The sequence below is a fragment of the Brassica napus genome, chromosome C5, assembly GCF_020379485.1.
Source record: "Brassica napus cultivar Da-Ae chromosome C5, Da-Ae, whole genome shotgun sequence".
NCBI classification, from domain to species: domain Eukaryota; kingdom Viridiplantae; phylum Streptophyta; class Magnoliopsida; order Brassicales; family Brassicaceae; genus Brassica; species Brassica napus.
This window is the reverse complement of record NC_063448.1, coordinates 17244491-17258717: the sequence shown is the minus strand read 5'-3', so window position 1 is coordinate 17258717 and position 14227 is coordinate 17244491. Positions and strand designations below refer to the sequence as shown.

The 14227-nt window shown below is 39.1% G+C and overlaps 5 protein-coding genes across 6 annotated transcripts; 3 read left to right on the top strand and 2 right to left on the bottom strand.

Annotated features, from left to right (window-relative positions):
• The first annotated feature begins 3537 nt into the window (after positions 1 to 3537).
• Positions 3538 to 6608, top strand: LOC106401585 (pentatricopeptide repeat-containing protein At1g26460, mitochondrial-like). Its single transcript, XM_013842121.3, has 6 exons — positions 3538 to 4274; positions 4740 to 4965; positions 5026 to 5715; positions 5812 to 5949; positions 6035 to 6233; positions 6317 to 6608. The coding sequence occupies exons 1-5, from the start codon at positions 3673 to 3675 to the stop codon at positions 6218 to 6220; spliced, it is 1842 nt and encodes a 613-aa protein (XP_013697575.1). The 5' UTR covers positions 3538 to 3672; the 3' UTR covers positions 6221 to 6233; positions 6317 to 6608.
• Positions 6609 to 6671: 63 nt separating this feature from the next.
• Positions 6672 to 8082, top strand: LOC106401348. The gene is made up of 5 exons (XM_013841852.3): positions 6672 to 7036; positions 7130 to 7202; positions 7344 to 7395; positions 7480 to 7549; positions 7669 to 8082. The coding sequence occupies exons 1-5, from the start codon at positions 6908 to 6910 to the stop codon at positions 7753 to 7755; spliced, it is 411 nt and encodes a 136-aa protein (XP_013697306.1). The 5' UTR covers positions 6672 to 6907; the 3' UTR covers positions 7756 to 8082.
• LOC106401347 (14-3-3-like protein GF14 iota) lies at positions 8024 to 9606 on the bottom strand. 2 transcript variants are annotated; one of them, XM_013841851.3, is made up of 7 exons: positions 9418 to 9606; positions 9031 to 9337; positions 8874 to 8961; positions 8694 to 8803; positions 8459 to 8607; positions 8318 to 8382; positions 8024 to 8241 (listed from the first exon to the last, which is right to left on the bottom strand). In XM_013841851.3, the coding sequence occupies exons 1-7, from the start codon at positions 9494 to 9496 to the stop codon at positions 8236 to 8238; spliced, it is 804 nt and encodes a 267-aa protein (XP_013697305.1). In that variant the 5' UTR covers positions 9497 to 9606; the 3' UTR covers positions 8024 to 8235. The 2 variants fall into 2 exon arrangements, with proteins under 2 accessions (XP_013697305.1, XP_048615140.1); XM_048759183.1 differs by lacking the exon at positions 8024 to 8241 and having other exon boundaries at positions 8303 to 8382; positions 9418 to 9583.
• A 230-nt stretch (positions 9607 to 9836) lies between these two features.
• On the top strand, positions 9837 to 11801 carry LOC106402087 (putative pentatricopeptide repeat-containing protein At1g26500). The gene has a single exon (XM_013842736.3). It carries the CDS (start codon positions 9963 to 9965, stop codon positions 11517 to 11519), a length of 1557 nt encoding a protein of 518 aa, XP_013698190.1. The 5' UTR covers positions 9837 to 9962; the 3' UTR covers positions 11520 to 11801.
• On the bottom strand, positions 11770 to 14166 carry LOC106402088 (COBW domain-containing protein 1). Its single transcript, XM_013842737.3, has 9 exons — positions 13911 to 14166; positions 13610 to 13827; positions 13304 to 13418; positions 13016 to 13105; positions 12751 to 12912; positions 12526 to 12645; positions 12331 to 12441; positions 12154 to 12235; positions 11770 to 12057 (listed from the first exon to the last, which is right to left on the bottom strand). Exons 1-9 carry the CDS (start codon positions 14055 to 14057, stop codon positions 12002 to 12004), a joined length of 1101 nt encoding a protein of 366 aa, XP_013698191.1. The 5' UTR covers positions 14058 to 14166; the 3' UTR covers positions 11770 to 12001.
• Positions 14167 to 14227: the final 61 nt, after the last annotated feature.

Sequence of the window (14227 nt, the reverse complement as noted above, 5' to 3'; positions counted from 1 at the left end):
TTGAAAACATACCAGACAGAAGTGCATGTCGTGGTTGATCCAGTGTGCCAACGCCTTCCAAATCTTTTGTACCTGCAAACCGAAGAAGAGATGTTGCAGTTTCTGCATTGAGCGCAGCTATCCCAGTGTGAAAAGCCGAAGGTTGAACTTTGGAGTTGAAGTTGAATGGGTGAAACCAGATGCCTTTGCTCCAGTTGCAAGCTTGGCGGCTGTGGCGAATCTGTTCCCAGGTTTTTTTAGCAGAAAATTTATTTACAAATCTGTCTTCCTCTTGCTGCCACAGAGCAATATCATCACCCTGATTTGTAGCTAACCGAAAGGACTCTATTTCATTCTCCACCTCATTTAAAATGCTCACTTTGTGCCTTCTCCTTCTTCGCTGTCTACCAAGAACATCAGACACTAAGGCATTATCACCAATGCCTAAGTCGATCAGACCGCGATCACCAAGAGCAACTTTGAAGCAACCGAGCTTGGACCAGACATCATACCAGAAGGAGGTATGTTTCCCATTCCCAACTTCCATCCGAAGGAACTGTGTTGCATTTCTCGATGCTTGAGGAGTTTTCTCTAAACCCATGAGCCAGAGGTTGTAGTATTACTAACTGACCAAAAGGATCCCTTCCTGATGAGATAGCAATGAATCCAACGGACCCATAACGAAGCTTTTTTAGAGGAAATGCGCCATATTAGCTTCAAGCAGAAGACTGTGTTCATTTCCTTCAGTGGCCTTATTCCCAATCCTCCTTCAATTTTTGGCAAACATAGATCCTTCGAACAGACTTTTGCTTTTGATGTTTCGACGTACATCAGATGCATGTCATTTAGCTTTTTAACATTTGGTTTACTTTCGGCGAATCTTCTACGATTTACCAAGGTTAAAAGTTCCCTCCCCAAAAGAAAAAAACAGAACTTGTTTAGTGGTAGACGAACTATAGAAATGCTAAACGATCCGGGTTCGAATCAACCACGCAACACTAACATTAAACATATGCGGCCAACTGTATATGTGATCATGTTTTAGGTCTCATTTGAATATTTGGAGAGCGAGTCTGTCCGTAAGATACATTTCTCTTTGAATATTTGTTTGAACCTTTAATTATAGAATACCCAAGTTAATCAAAAAAGAAACACAAGGATGCACACATTTGCAAAGTAGAAAAGTTAGGTTTACATCTGGCATTATGGCACGTATGATTCTATCCCTAGTTACTAGTCTAATCAACACTCATAATATTACGTTAATCCAAGAATTTAATGATTGATTTGAAATAGCAATGAACTTAGTGGTAGCTTACACAAAATTACAATTGCTAAATTAAGTTTTATCTTCTTTTTCAGTCTTAGATTAAGTTTGAATCATTTAAGTTAACAAAACTGGATTTATTTTGAGATCTTACCCTTACGCTTACATTCCATCAGAACAAGTATATATATTCAGAAACAGAAATACAATATGCAACAAACAAATCAATCGATCATGAAAATTCAATTGAATATGAGTAAATACTTCACTCTTTTATGTAAAAAAAATACCATACTCTTTCGTAAAGGCATCCCTTATATCACAAATTTCAAGAATATTACCTTTGGTTTACAGTTCACCAAAACAATTTGCAATGCTTTTGTTGTTTAACACAATATTATTCCCGTTGAATTACAATTTTTTTTTTTGAAAACTAATTTAGAAATGGATGATTAACAAATCCCGTTGAATTACGTACTTCACTTAAAATCAATATTATGCCCGTTGTAGTCCATTATTGAATTGTGCTAAGTTGTAATGGCTGAGCATTAGTGATGTTTTATAAGCCAAGTCAAAGCACCATTTGAAATTAAGTGTGGTGTCTCTCGAAATTAAATGAAATAGGATCAGACAACGAGATGTTTCCCTTTTGCCGATGAGAATTTAAATTTAATTAGTAATTTAACAATTTTTCCATAAACAAAATCATACATGCAACAAATAGTTTAATTGAACATAAGAACTATATTAAACAGTTAATATCTTCCTTTTGGTAAACCTCTTTAAATCTTACTTTCAAATTTTCATTTTATCAGAACAACTTGCAATGCTTTTGTTATTTTAAGGCAATTTAGAAATGTTATTTCTTACATTTAAATTTTCATTTTGTTATTTTCTTTGTTATTGATGTCATTGCTCTTAGGGATAAAGAGAATGCCATTGCTGGTTATCCTCTCAAATATTCCAGAGAAAGCATAGAGAATGCTTTGAAGAGACATGATCAAAGATTTGTTCCTATGACCCGAATCTACCTCCAAGACGTTATACGTAAGTACACCAATAGAAAATCTTCTTTGTCAGGCTAGAGTTTCATCAACTTGTTTGAAACTCGTTGATGTAACTCGTTGTATAGTAGGAAGATAAGAATTTAGGTAAAAATGTTTTTCATTTTCTGATTATTCATCAATTTACCTTTTCTCAATTAACCTAACAATTGTGTTTCCTCAATTAACTTTTTAATTGCGTTTTCTCGGAAAGTATTAAAGATAAAAGTAAATAAAATGATCTAAAATCATTAAAAGCATCAAATATCCTTGTCTTCATATCCACAATTTTAGATGCACATATCATTTTATACTTAGGATTGTGGATAGTTTAAAATTATGTGAAACATTTTTCATGGAGGAGTTTCATTTTTGATGTGTGCATCAAATATATTTCCGATATGGTGGAAGCTTCAGAAGACGTCCACTAAATTATGTTTATCATTGAAAATCTCATTTAAGTATAATTTAGGATAATAAATTCACCAAACAAATAAAAAAAAACTAGCATATAACTTCTACTTCGTAATGTACTATGCACAAAAGTTACACTTAATACAAAAATTGATGATTTAAAGTTTTATAGAGCAAACAATAGTATAACTGAAAAACAAATTACTAGTGATTAAAAATTTTATAGTTCAAACAATCATATATATGAATTTGAAATTATTAAATCTAACTAATCATGTTTAGTTTTAAAAAAAATGTTATAAAATTATTATATATAACCTATTATAGCTATTTTGTAATCAATGGATAGATGGTAAGTGGTTGTTTTATTAATCATACTAATATATTGGCATTTTCTAAAAAAAATTCAAAAACAAATATGAAATTTTTGTGATATTATTTTCTTATAAATGTTGCATTAATTATTTTAATATAAATATTGTATAATATTTTTCTATATTCCATCACAACTATTAAGAAAATTACTCATTTACAATTGATCATTCACATTGAAAGTATAAAAATCATATTTTTTAATGGATAATTGTTTTGGGTGAATTGAAAACTTATAATGGTTATTAAATTAGTGATCAGTACATACACATATAATTTTAAATACCTATAAAAGCATGTAGTTTAGCTCAAAATATTTTAATATTTATAATTTAGATCGCATGCAGCAATTAAAATATTATTGGAGCTTCAGTATAAAACTAATTTAGCCATACCATAATGGGCCGGGCTGGGTCTAAACCCGTTTCTAAGACTCCTGAAAATGACATCAGTTGTCGAATAATTTCTGAAAATACCACTGCCCACGGGGGGGAAGAGATCGTCACGACCGAACTCAATCTGAAACTCTGAAAACCCTAAAACAAGATAAACCCCTTTTGACCAAACTCCAACTCCAAACTAGATCCCCTTCCGACAATGTCTTCTCATCTCTTCCTCCGGTCTCGGATCTCTCTCCTCCGAACCCTCAAACCCAATCACCACATCAGAACCATTTCCGGTACGCCGTCCCTCTATCAAGATCCCCAGCTCGCAACCGATCACGAATCCACCACGCTCCCTCCAAATCCAGCAACAGGAAGCCCTCTCTACCAGGAGAACTGGCGGAGCCCGATCCCGAACTCGCCCTCCTTCAGCCAATCACTAGTCCCCATGGGATTCCTAAACCAAGCCCCCGCCGCCCGCATCAGAGCCCTCTCCGAGACCCTCGACATGATCTCGCTGCTCAACATGTTCGCCGACTGGACCGCGTCGCAGCGCTGGTCCGACATGAAGCAGCTATTCGAGTTCTGGGTCCGGTCGCTCGACAAGAACGGGAAGCCGAACAAGCCGGATGTCAACCTTTACAACCATTACCTTAGGGCTAATTTGATGATGGGCGCTGCACCTAGTGACATGCTCGATCTCGTTGCGATGATGGATGATTTCTCCGTGGCCCCTAATACGGCGTCGTATAATCTTGTCTTGAAGGCTATGCATCAGGCGAAAGAGACTGAGGTTGCGGAGAAGCTGCTTAACAGGTTATATCCAACTTAATCCTTTTTTGTTTTTGCTCTACACAATAATTACATACATTGCTGCTTAATCACTGTTCAATTAGTAAAAGACTCTTACGAGTGCAAAATCTATGAAATTTACATAATAATTCGAGAAGATTTTCTTTGAATCCAATTTAAGAGTTTCTATCTAAATTGGTGTAAATCAGTTAAATCAAGTAACAGTGTTAGTGTACACGCTTTGTCAAATTTCGTTTTTTTTATATACCTAACTTTTACAACTCATCAAATTAGTTATATAATTAAACCTAAAAAGTTATAAAAAAAAAATCTAGTATAAAATAAATAAAAAGTAATTCATTAATGTTTAGTTCCTGCCTATGCCATGAATAATCCGTTTAGAAGCTAGGCTTATATAAATTTAAATCGTTTAGTAACCGCCTAGCCATTTCTTGAAATATATTGTTTTTTTTTTTTATGTACCATCAGGATGCTGATATCAGGGAAGGATGAATCTCGTCCGGATGATGAATCATATGATTTGGTTATTGGAATGCTGTATTCTAATGGGGAGAATGACAAAGCCATGCAGCTTCTGGACATCGCACTAAAATCTGGTTACATGTTGTCCACCACTGTTTTTAGCGAATGTGTGCGTAGCTGTGTAGCCAAAGGTAGGACAGATACACTGGTCTCCATCATCGAGAGGTGTAAGGTACGTCTTAGTTTGATGATATTTAAAAAGCATTTTGCCTCATTTTGTTTTGTTTTACAGTCTCTTGATCGGAACAAGTCCCTATGCCCTAGCTGGATACTCTGTACATACATGGCTGAAGTAGCAACTCAAGAGGACAATAGCAAATTAGCATTCTACGCGTTTGAGTTCATGTACAATTGGATCAACAGAGGAGAAATGGCTAGGCCCTCGGTTTTACTCTCTGTTGATGAAGGTTTGGTGGTGTCAGCTCTCGCAACCGCTGCTAGGACGTGCAATCCGACTTTAATAGATGGATCGTGGATGATTCTGAAACGGAGCCTGCGTGGGAAGAAGGCAGCCAACCCTGCGGCTTATGTTGCGAAGATAAATGCTTACGCATCGTTGGGGAACCTGCAGAAAGCTTTCGTCGCACTTAATGAGTTTGAAAACGCATACAAGGACGCTGAAAAGGAAGTTAAGGAGGAAATGCTTTCTCCTTTTACATCGTTGTACCCGCTGGTTGTGGCCTGTTCTAAGAAAGGTTTTGAGACATTGGATGAGGTATACTTCCAGCTGGAGACATTGAGTAAAGGTGATACTCCGTACAAGTCCGTTGCTGCTCTAAACTGTATAGTTCTTGGCTGCGCAAACACATGGGATCTGGATCGTGCTTACCAGACGTTTGATGCAATAAGTGCTTCTTTTGGGCTGACTCCTAATATTGATTCGTACAATGCTTTAATATATGCATTTGGAAAGGTCAAGAAGGTAGGTGATGTCTCCATGTCATATCACTCTCTTTCTCTTTAATTTTTTCTTATTTCCGACGAGGCTTAAAGACTCTGAGCTTGTTTGCTTTTGCAGACTCCTGAGGCTACAAGAGTATACAGTCATCTAGTTGGGGAAGGTGTTAAGCCTGATGCCCGGACGTTTTCATTGCTGGTTGATGCTCATCTCATTAACCGGGATCCCGAATCAGCTCTGACGGTCATCGATGACATGGTAAAACCAGAACCGCTATGAGAGAAGGATGTGTGTTGTTTAACATGGCTATGAGAAACTAAAACATGCTTTTCGGAAATAACAGATCAAAGCTGGATTTGAACCTTCCAAGGAGACACTGAAGAAGCTGAGAAGGCGATGTATCAGGGAGCTAGACAACGAAAACGATGATAAGGTGGAGTCTTTGGCCAAGAAGTTTCAAATAAGGATGGGATCAGAGAACCGGAGGAACATGCTGTTCAACATGGATTACTCCAGGGTTCGCGCATAATGAAGGGCTAAATGTAATAATGAATCCTCAGTTTTTATTGTTACAGAGGAATCATCAAATTGTGACCATCTCATCAAATGTGTTTGGTTGTTGCAGAAGCTCTTGTTGAGGAAGGAGGGAGGTATGAGAATCTCAGGCTCATCGAATCTTTGAAGCTATGGACCGTTGCTCCGTGTTTCATTGCTGTCAGTTGCTTCATTTATAATCGTTTCGAGTCCTCAAATCTGATTTGTTTTTCCATTACATAGCTCGTTGTTTTAGGATCAGTGGTTCACTAGTCTCTCTTGCAGATGTTTTCATGCAGCATTGACCAATAAATGGCAAAACTTTTTGGAAGATTCGTATCTTTTTTTATCTTCATAAAAGCCTTTGTTTTTTGGTGTTCAAATAGTCTCATGCACATGATGTTATGTTTTTTTTTTTAATTACTAAAGTTATCCACAATACAGTAATTCACTCCTGCGCTTTTTGATCTTGTAACTCTTGAATAATGTAATTGTATACTGGTGTGCTAAACCGGAGACAGGGCCTTGAGAATTGGTCGGCCCAATTCGGAGTCCAGGTGGATTCTTGAGAGGCTTCTGTCTCACAGATTCAGAGAACATTTCATCTCATTTCTTCTGGGATCAAAGACACGACACGACACGAAACCCTAAACTGATTGAAGAGAGGGAAGGGAACACAAAGATGGGTGGAAGAAATGACGAAGTTGGTGGAGATAAAGAGAAAGAGAAAGAGAAAGAGGAAGAGCAGGACGATATGTCTGTACACTCTCCCTGTAAAGCCTTACCATCCTCCGCTTCTTCTCTCTCCAAGGTTTCTTTCTCTCTCTCTCTCTCTCTCTCTCTCTACCTGCCAATAACTCCTCCTTGTGTTTAATTGTTACTCTGTTCTTGGATTGATTTTCAGGAACAGTCACAGGTTGAATTGGAGCTCACGTTCTTAGAAGCTCTTGAAATCTATCCTCCCGTTAAACTCCGAGGCAAGTTCTCTCTCAAAAAAAAAAACTATATCTTGTTCCTTGTCCTGTCTGCAAATGCTTCTTTCTTTAGCCAAAAGGAATCAATTTTTCATTGGCACTGATCAGTTATATGGTTTCTTGCTTTCTACCAATGGCGAGCAGGGATACATCGCCACTTTGTTCTTTATGGTCTGATGGAGTATCTCGGCAGAAGGTTTGTCTGACATTTTCCGTACAGTTCTACTAGTTCCTATTGATTTGTCGAAACCTTAAAGAAGTGTTTTTCTATCATCCATAGCTTTGACCGACAGTTCTCAGCGGATGAGGTTCTGCAGCTACTGGATCGTTTCTACAACATTGAGATGCTGGTGGGTAGTAATTACACCAAGCATTTGACTATTGTGATGCTACTTAGCTTTAGCTTCTAAGCTGGTTTCTATTAGAATTGTGCTGATGGTTCAATATTTTTACCTCTGGATTGTATCAGAAATCTGATGATGAGGAGATTGACATTCTTAACCACGAGGAAGACTTTACCTTGCCGCCGAGTTACTTTGATAAGGAAGAACAATAAAAGAAGAAGAAGAAGTGGTCTTTGCCTCCTTTTCAAGCCTGTTTTTGTATATGGTTTGTTAGGTTTGCCCCCAGCTCTTATGATAAGTCCTATTTGTATAGTATGCAGTATTAATATACAACCATCAGAGCACTACTGATCTTTTTACTCTTGTCAAAGAGTTTAATAGAAACAAGCTTTTTGTTCTCTCTTCATGATGACATTCAGAGCCTCGGTTGTGTTTGTTTGTTTGGAATGTTTAAATAATACAGTTTGATTGGTCTGTATATTGGAAATGTAAAACATATCTGATCAAATCAAATAACATAAACTGAATATTTGATATCAGTAGATTGACAACAAAAGAAAGAACAAAAAGTGTAATTAAAAGAAAAAAACAAGAAAGGATTGAATTCAGTTCTCAGATCTCATCTTCCTGATGAAACCAAGCTATGGAGCTTCTTAATAGAAAGGTCTCATTCAATTTTCCAAAGCCTTTGATCAGTTCTGAAAACAAACAAAATAATATCAGCTTTTGACCCAAACAAGAACAAATCATTACTTCTTTTTACAGGTTGATTACCTCAGTAGCTTCTGCAGGCTTAGCCTCTTCTTTCTTGGGTTCATCAGTCTTGGCGTTGTCTTCTCCTGAAAACAAGAAGAAAACCCATTATAAAACCATCTTGTTTTGAGCTTATCATATTTGTGTGATTTTAAGACAGACCTCCATCTTCAGGAAGATCAGAAGTCCAGAGGGTGAGGTTGTCTCTCAGGAGCTGCATGATCAAAGTGCTGTCCTTGTAGGACTCCTCGCTTAGAGTATCCAACTCCGCAATCGCCTCATCGAAGGCTTGCTTCGCCAAATGGCAAGCTCTGCAACAGTTAACCACATTACAAACCAAGTTGACAACTGATGGTATTTCAGTCATGCATTGATGTTTGTTAAAAATGAATGTAACCTTTCAGGAGAGTTCATGATCTCATAGTAGAAAACAGAGAAGTTAAGAGCAAGGCCAAGACGAATCGGGTGAGTTGAAGGAAGCTCAGTACTTGCAGCTTGTGTTGCAGCCTAATCAAAGTAACCCTATCAGACCCTACTAGTTCACAAGTGTTTGAGAAATAACATATTCAGATAATACCTCATAGCCTTTGAGAGACTGTTCAGAGGCCTCCTTCCTCTCTTGCTCGGTCTTAAACTCAGCCAAGTAACGGTAATAATCTCCTTTCCTACAAACGTTTCAATTCATTATGCATTATATGATGATGCAAGAGACGGGTGTTTATCTTATTTCTTACATCTTGTAATAGAAAACGGTGGCTTCTCCAGAGGTAGCGTGAGGGATGAGATGCTGATCAATGATGCTGAGAATGTCTTGACATATGTTCGCGAGCTCGTCCTCTACCTTTTGGCGATACCCCTTGATTGTTTTCACGTTTGATTCGTTGCCTTTGGACTCTTCCTTCTGCTCGATCGACGACATTATCCTCCAGGAAGCACGTCTTGCTCCGATCACGTTCTTGTATCCAACTGACAACAGATTCCTCTCCTCAACCGTCAGCTCGCTGTCCACCTTCGCCACTTTCTTCATCGTCTCAACCATCTCTGCAAGATTATAACCAGAACCCTTCGTTTTAAAGATCAGACATGTTAAATATGTTTTGACATTAAGAGAGGTTACTTACCGTCATAACGCTCGGCTTGTTCCGAGAGCTTAGCCAAGTAGACGAATATCTCTCTCTCTTTGTCAGTTCCTGACGACATTTTTTTTTTGTCACGATGATGTGTCGGAAACAGAGTTCTTGGTTTCTCTTCTGTTTGTTTTTTTTTTTGTCTTCTTGTGATTTTCTTCTGGTGAGAGATAAATAAATAAAGAAATAATAAAATGGTTGGAAGAGAAAGAGAGAAGAAATTGAGGATGGTATCGCGAATGGCGGAAGAAGACTGAATCTCAACCTTCAGTTTCGTGGTGCCTACTAACCAACTTAACGAACTTTTCGCTCCCTAACGATATCATATTTCGTATATTAATTAATAACCGTAAATATAAATTAAAAGGGGATGTAGCTCAAATGGTAGAGCGCTCGCTTTGCATGCGAGAGGCACGGTGTTCGATACCCCGCATTTCCAATTGTTTTTTTTTATTATGCTGCTCACTCAACAAGGTTTACCTTTTACCCTAATTCTCTTTTAACTAATTTAATTTAATATTTACTTCCTTCGGAAAGTCATGAGCATCGTCGTCGTTCCTTGTCGGCGGATGATTAACATCAGAAACCAAACTCGGCGATTCTTGCTTCTCCAACGCCGATTCACTACCGAGTTAACTCAACCAAAGATACCTCCAACCAACATCACGCCTGTAAACCAAGACCATCTCCTCCGCGTCTGCACAATCCTCTACCAACAACAGAACTCCCCCGATTCACGACTCGTCTCCAAACTCTCCTCCACCGAGTTTCAACTCACACACGATTTCTTCCTCCAAGTCTGCAACAACTTCCCCCTCTCATGGCGCCCGGTCCACCGCTTCTTCCTCTACTCGCAGACCCACCACCCAAATTTCTCCCACACCTCCGTCACTTCCAACAAGATCCTCGGAATCATCGGAAAATCGAGAAACATGGATCTTTTCTGGGAACTGGCTCAAGAAACCGGGAAGCGAGGGTTGGCCAACGACAAGACGTTCCGCGTCGTGCTGCAAACGCTTGCTTCCGCTAGAGAGATGAAGAAATGCGTTAGCTTTTTCCATCTGATGAACGGGTTTGGATACAGTTACAATGTCACAACGCTGAACAGAGCGGTGGAGACTCTGTGTAAGGAGAAGCTTGTTGAAGAAGCTAAGTATGTCGTTGCTAAGCTGAGAGATTGTATCGAACCTGACGAGGTGACTTACAGGACGATGATTGAAGGGTTTTGCGACGTTGGTGATTTGGTCGAAGCTGCAAAGGTTTGGAATTTGATGATGGATGAAGGGTTTGAAGTGGATGTCGAAGCTGGGAAGAAGATTATGGAGACGCTTTTGAAGAAGAACCAGTTCGATGAAGCTTCCAAGGTCTTTTACGTGATGGTATCGAAACGAGGTGAGGGTTTGGATGTGTCTTTCTACAGGGTTATGATCGGTTGGTTGTGTAAAAACGGTAGGATTGATACAGCGCGGAAAGTGTTCGATGAAATGCGTGAAAGAGGGATTCAGGTGGATAACTTGACCTGGGCATCGATAATCTACGGGCTACTGGCTAAACGAAGAGTTGCAGAGGCGTACAAGACGGCCGAGGCGATTGAGAATCCGGATATTAGTATCTATCACGCATTGATAAGAGGGTTGGTGAAGATTAAACGGGCGAGCGAAGCAACAGAGGTTTTCAGGAAGATGATACAAAGAGGATGCGAGCCGATAATGCATACGTATCTTATGTTGCTGCAAGGGCATTTGGGGAGGAGAGGAAGGAAAGGACCAGACCCGTTGGTGAATTTCGATACTATATTCGTTGGAGGGATGGTTAAGGCAGGGAAACGGTTGGAGGCTACAAAGTATATTGAGAGAACGTTGAAGAGAGGGGTTGAAGTTCCTAGATTTGATTATAGCAAGTTCTTGCATTGTTACTCTAATGAGGAAGGTGTGGTGATGTTTGAAGAGATGGCTAAGAAACTTAGAGAAGTGGGTTTGTTTGATTTGGCGGATATATTCCAGAGGTATGGAGAGAAAATGACTACGAGAGAGAGAAGGAGAAATAGAGAAGAAACATCCCCTGTTTTGCCTAACCGATGTACAATGCCAACCTAACCCTGGTTTCTACCGCATCACCGTCTACTGAGTCTGCACGATACCAGTTTGTTCTACTAGTTGATTAATAGAGTGTAGAATAATCTATGCACTTCGGGGAGAGCATGTAAGGTTACACAGAGATGCTAATATAGAATAATCGCAACGTGGTTTGTTCATGAAGAAAGATTTAGTAGTGCATTGCTTTGAAGAAAGATTTAGTAGTGCATTGCTTGTTACCTTGTAGAAGAAGGGAAATATACTGTAGATGTTTTTGTTGTTCAAAATTTGATTGAAAATGAATGTGGCGCAGAAGCTAATGTAGTACATTCCAAAATACAATATCGATAAAACAGCATCAACTATAAGATTCTACTGTAAAACTACACTCAGATGGTAAAATTACAATATTCAAAAACCCCAAATCAGCTGTATACTAAAGAGCTTCATACCAGATCGGTAAAAACCAAAACGGTTTTCACTGCAATATCTAAGGTTTTTCTTCATGGTCTGCACTCTCTTAACCCGGTTTTAAGAGCTTCTTCGTCCAGTTTGTGTCCTGCACATGTTTCAGTAACATGAATCAGCAAGCAGAGAGAAAGAGTTTTGTTAGCAATAATGATAACTACGATACAAAAAAAAAAGGAGATCTGACCTATAAACACTATTTTGTTCACTCTATTCTCTTCGTCACTCCATTTTCGCGCTGGAACTATCTCATATATCTCTTTAACGGCCTGCGCATATTCAATAACATGGAGGCAATGTGAAGAACCACTTTCCGGGTGGTCACAAGACCTTTTGCTCATGTTTCATTTCATGACTATATTACCTGCAAAATATGCATCTGGTCTGAGTTTTGAATGTTTAATACAGCCTTGCAACGATATACATCCATATCCAATTTCTTGTCCCACAGAATTTCCTCAAGCCATAAACGAACCTGTAAAACCAAGAACAAGGAGGTGTGTAACGAAGAACACTATTATTTAACCACTAGTCAAATAATGTTCCATGAGTTTGCTACCTTGTCGAGGTTTATAGGCTGAGGTTCATTGATGCATAGAGTCCTCACTCCACTATCATGAAGATCCGTTGTCGTTAATGATTTATTTGCTTCTAGCAGGGATTCAAGCCGACTAACATGCTAAATGCAGCAGTATAAAAGGAAAGAAAGGTTCAATTGTCGTAGTCAAAAGAATAAATAGTACTCAAACATGTACACAGAGAAGAGAAGTTTAAGAGACTTAACGGTTGAATCATATGCTTGGCAGTCAAATATGTTGGACAAATCAACTTGGCATCTGACAGAACGGATGACATTGGCGAGGGAATTGATGGAATGAATCTCCTTCTCCAGTTCATCAGATTCCTCTTGAGAAATCAAGTCAACCTTGTTCATTATTACCGTGTCCTACAAAACGAGTAAAGAATCCAGTTCATGATGAGGTGAGAAATAAGATGCAGTAGGAAAAAAGTAAGGGTTCTTATTTGTTGTGTGACAACAAGACGAGTACCGCAAATGCAATTTGATTAAAAGCCTCGGGAAACGAGGATGAGTCACGGCGCTCATTGAGCTGAAAACGAAGGTTCTTTGCATCCACGACCTGGTCAAGCAGCTAAGTCAGTAAAGGCACTAGGAACAAGATGCCTAAGCACTATATTACTAGAACCAGAGAGAAAAGCAAGCAAGCAACCCAGGGACATATATGCTATAAATGACGAAGAACTATGAACTGTGTAATGTATTACAAATTCATCTGCGATGATAGGAGAAGTATAAAGAGCAGCTTCAAGATACTCACAGTAACAATGCAGTCAAGCTTGACTTCTGATTCTAGCTGGTCATCCAGCCAAAGAATAGAAGCCAGAGGAGCAGGATTTGCTAAACCTGTTGTCTCCAGCAGTATATGATCAAGCCTGCACGCGCGAAAGCAAAAGCAAAAGCAAAAGCAAAGAAGGTCTAGTAAATCAAACAGGTGTTCTTTTCTCCAAAATGTAAGTGACTATACTTCAACTTCATTTCACCTATATGCCTACCATCTGAGGCTTTTAGATCTTAGAAATTTAGGGACAAGGATCATTAATTAAATAAAGATATGATTATGAACCTGTCTTTCCTCTGAACAAGCTGCTCGAGAGCTTGAACAAGACTGTGCTTGACAGTGCAGCAAATACAGCCATTAGCAAGCTCGACCCATTCTTCAACAAGGGCACCTCCTTCACCTTCGTTGATCATAGCCCTCTCAACTCCGATCTCTTCCCCAAACTCATTCAGAATCACGGCGATTTTCTTCCCGTGTTTCCCGTTCAGAATATAGTTCACAAGCTGCCCAAATCAATTCACATAACAGTTAGTAACCAATACTTCACACGTAAATCAATCAAAGAAGGGGATTTCTCATTGCTTACGGTGGACTTTCCGGCGCCGAGATAACCAGTGATGACAGTGACACCGACGGAAACAGCGTCGCTTGATTCCTCCGCGGAGAGAGTCTTGCCGACGGGAATATCAGGTTGGATTTGAACAGCCATCGGTGCTTCTTCATCGTCCCCCATTTTTCTCTCTTCTGCAGAGACGCCGTCAAAGACTCTCTCTTTCTTGTTCGCCAGAGTTTATAAATCTCACATCACCTCGGTTTAGACGGTTTGATTCGATTTAGTGCGGTTTGATTCGGTTCGTTCAATTAAAATCAATCCACTCCTCGTAAATGGGCCGAGCCCATATC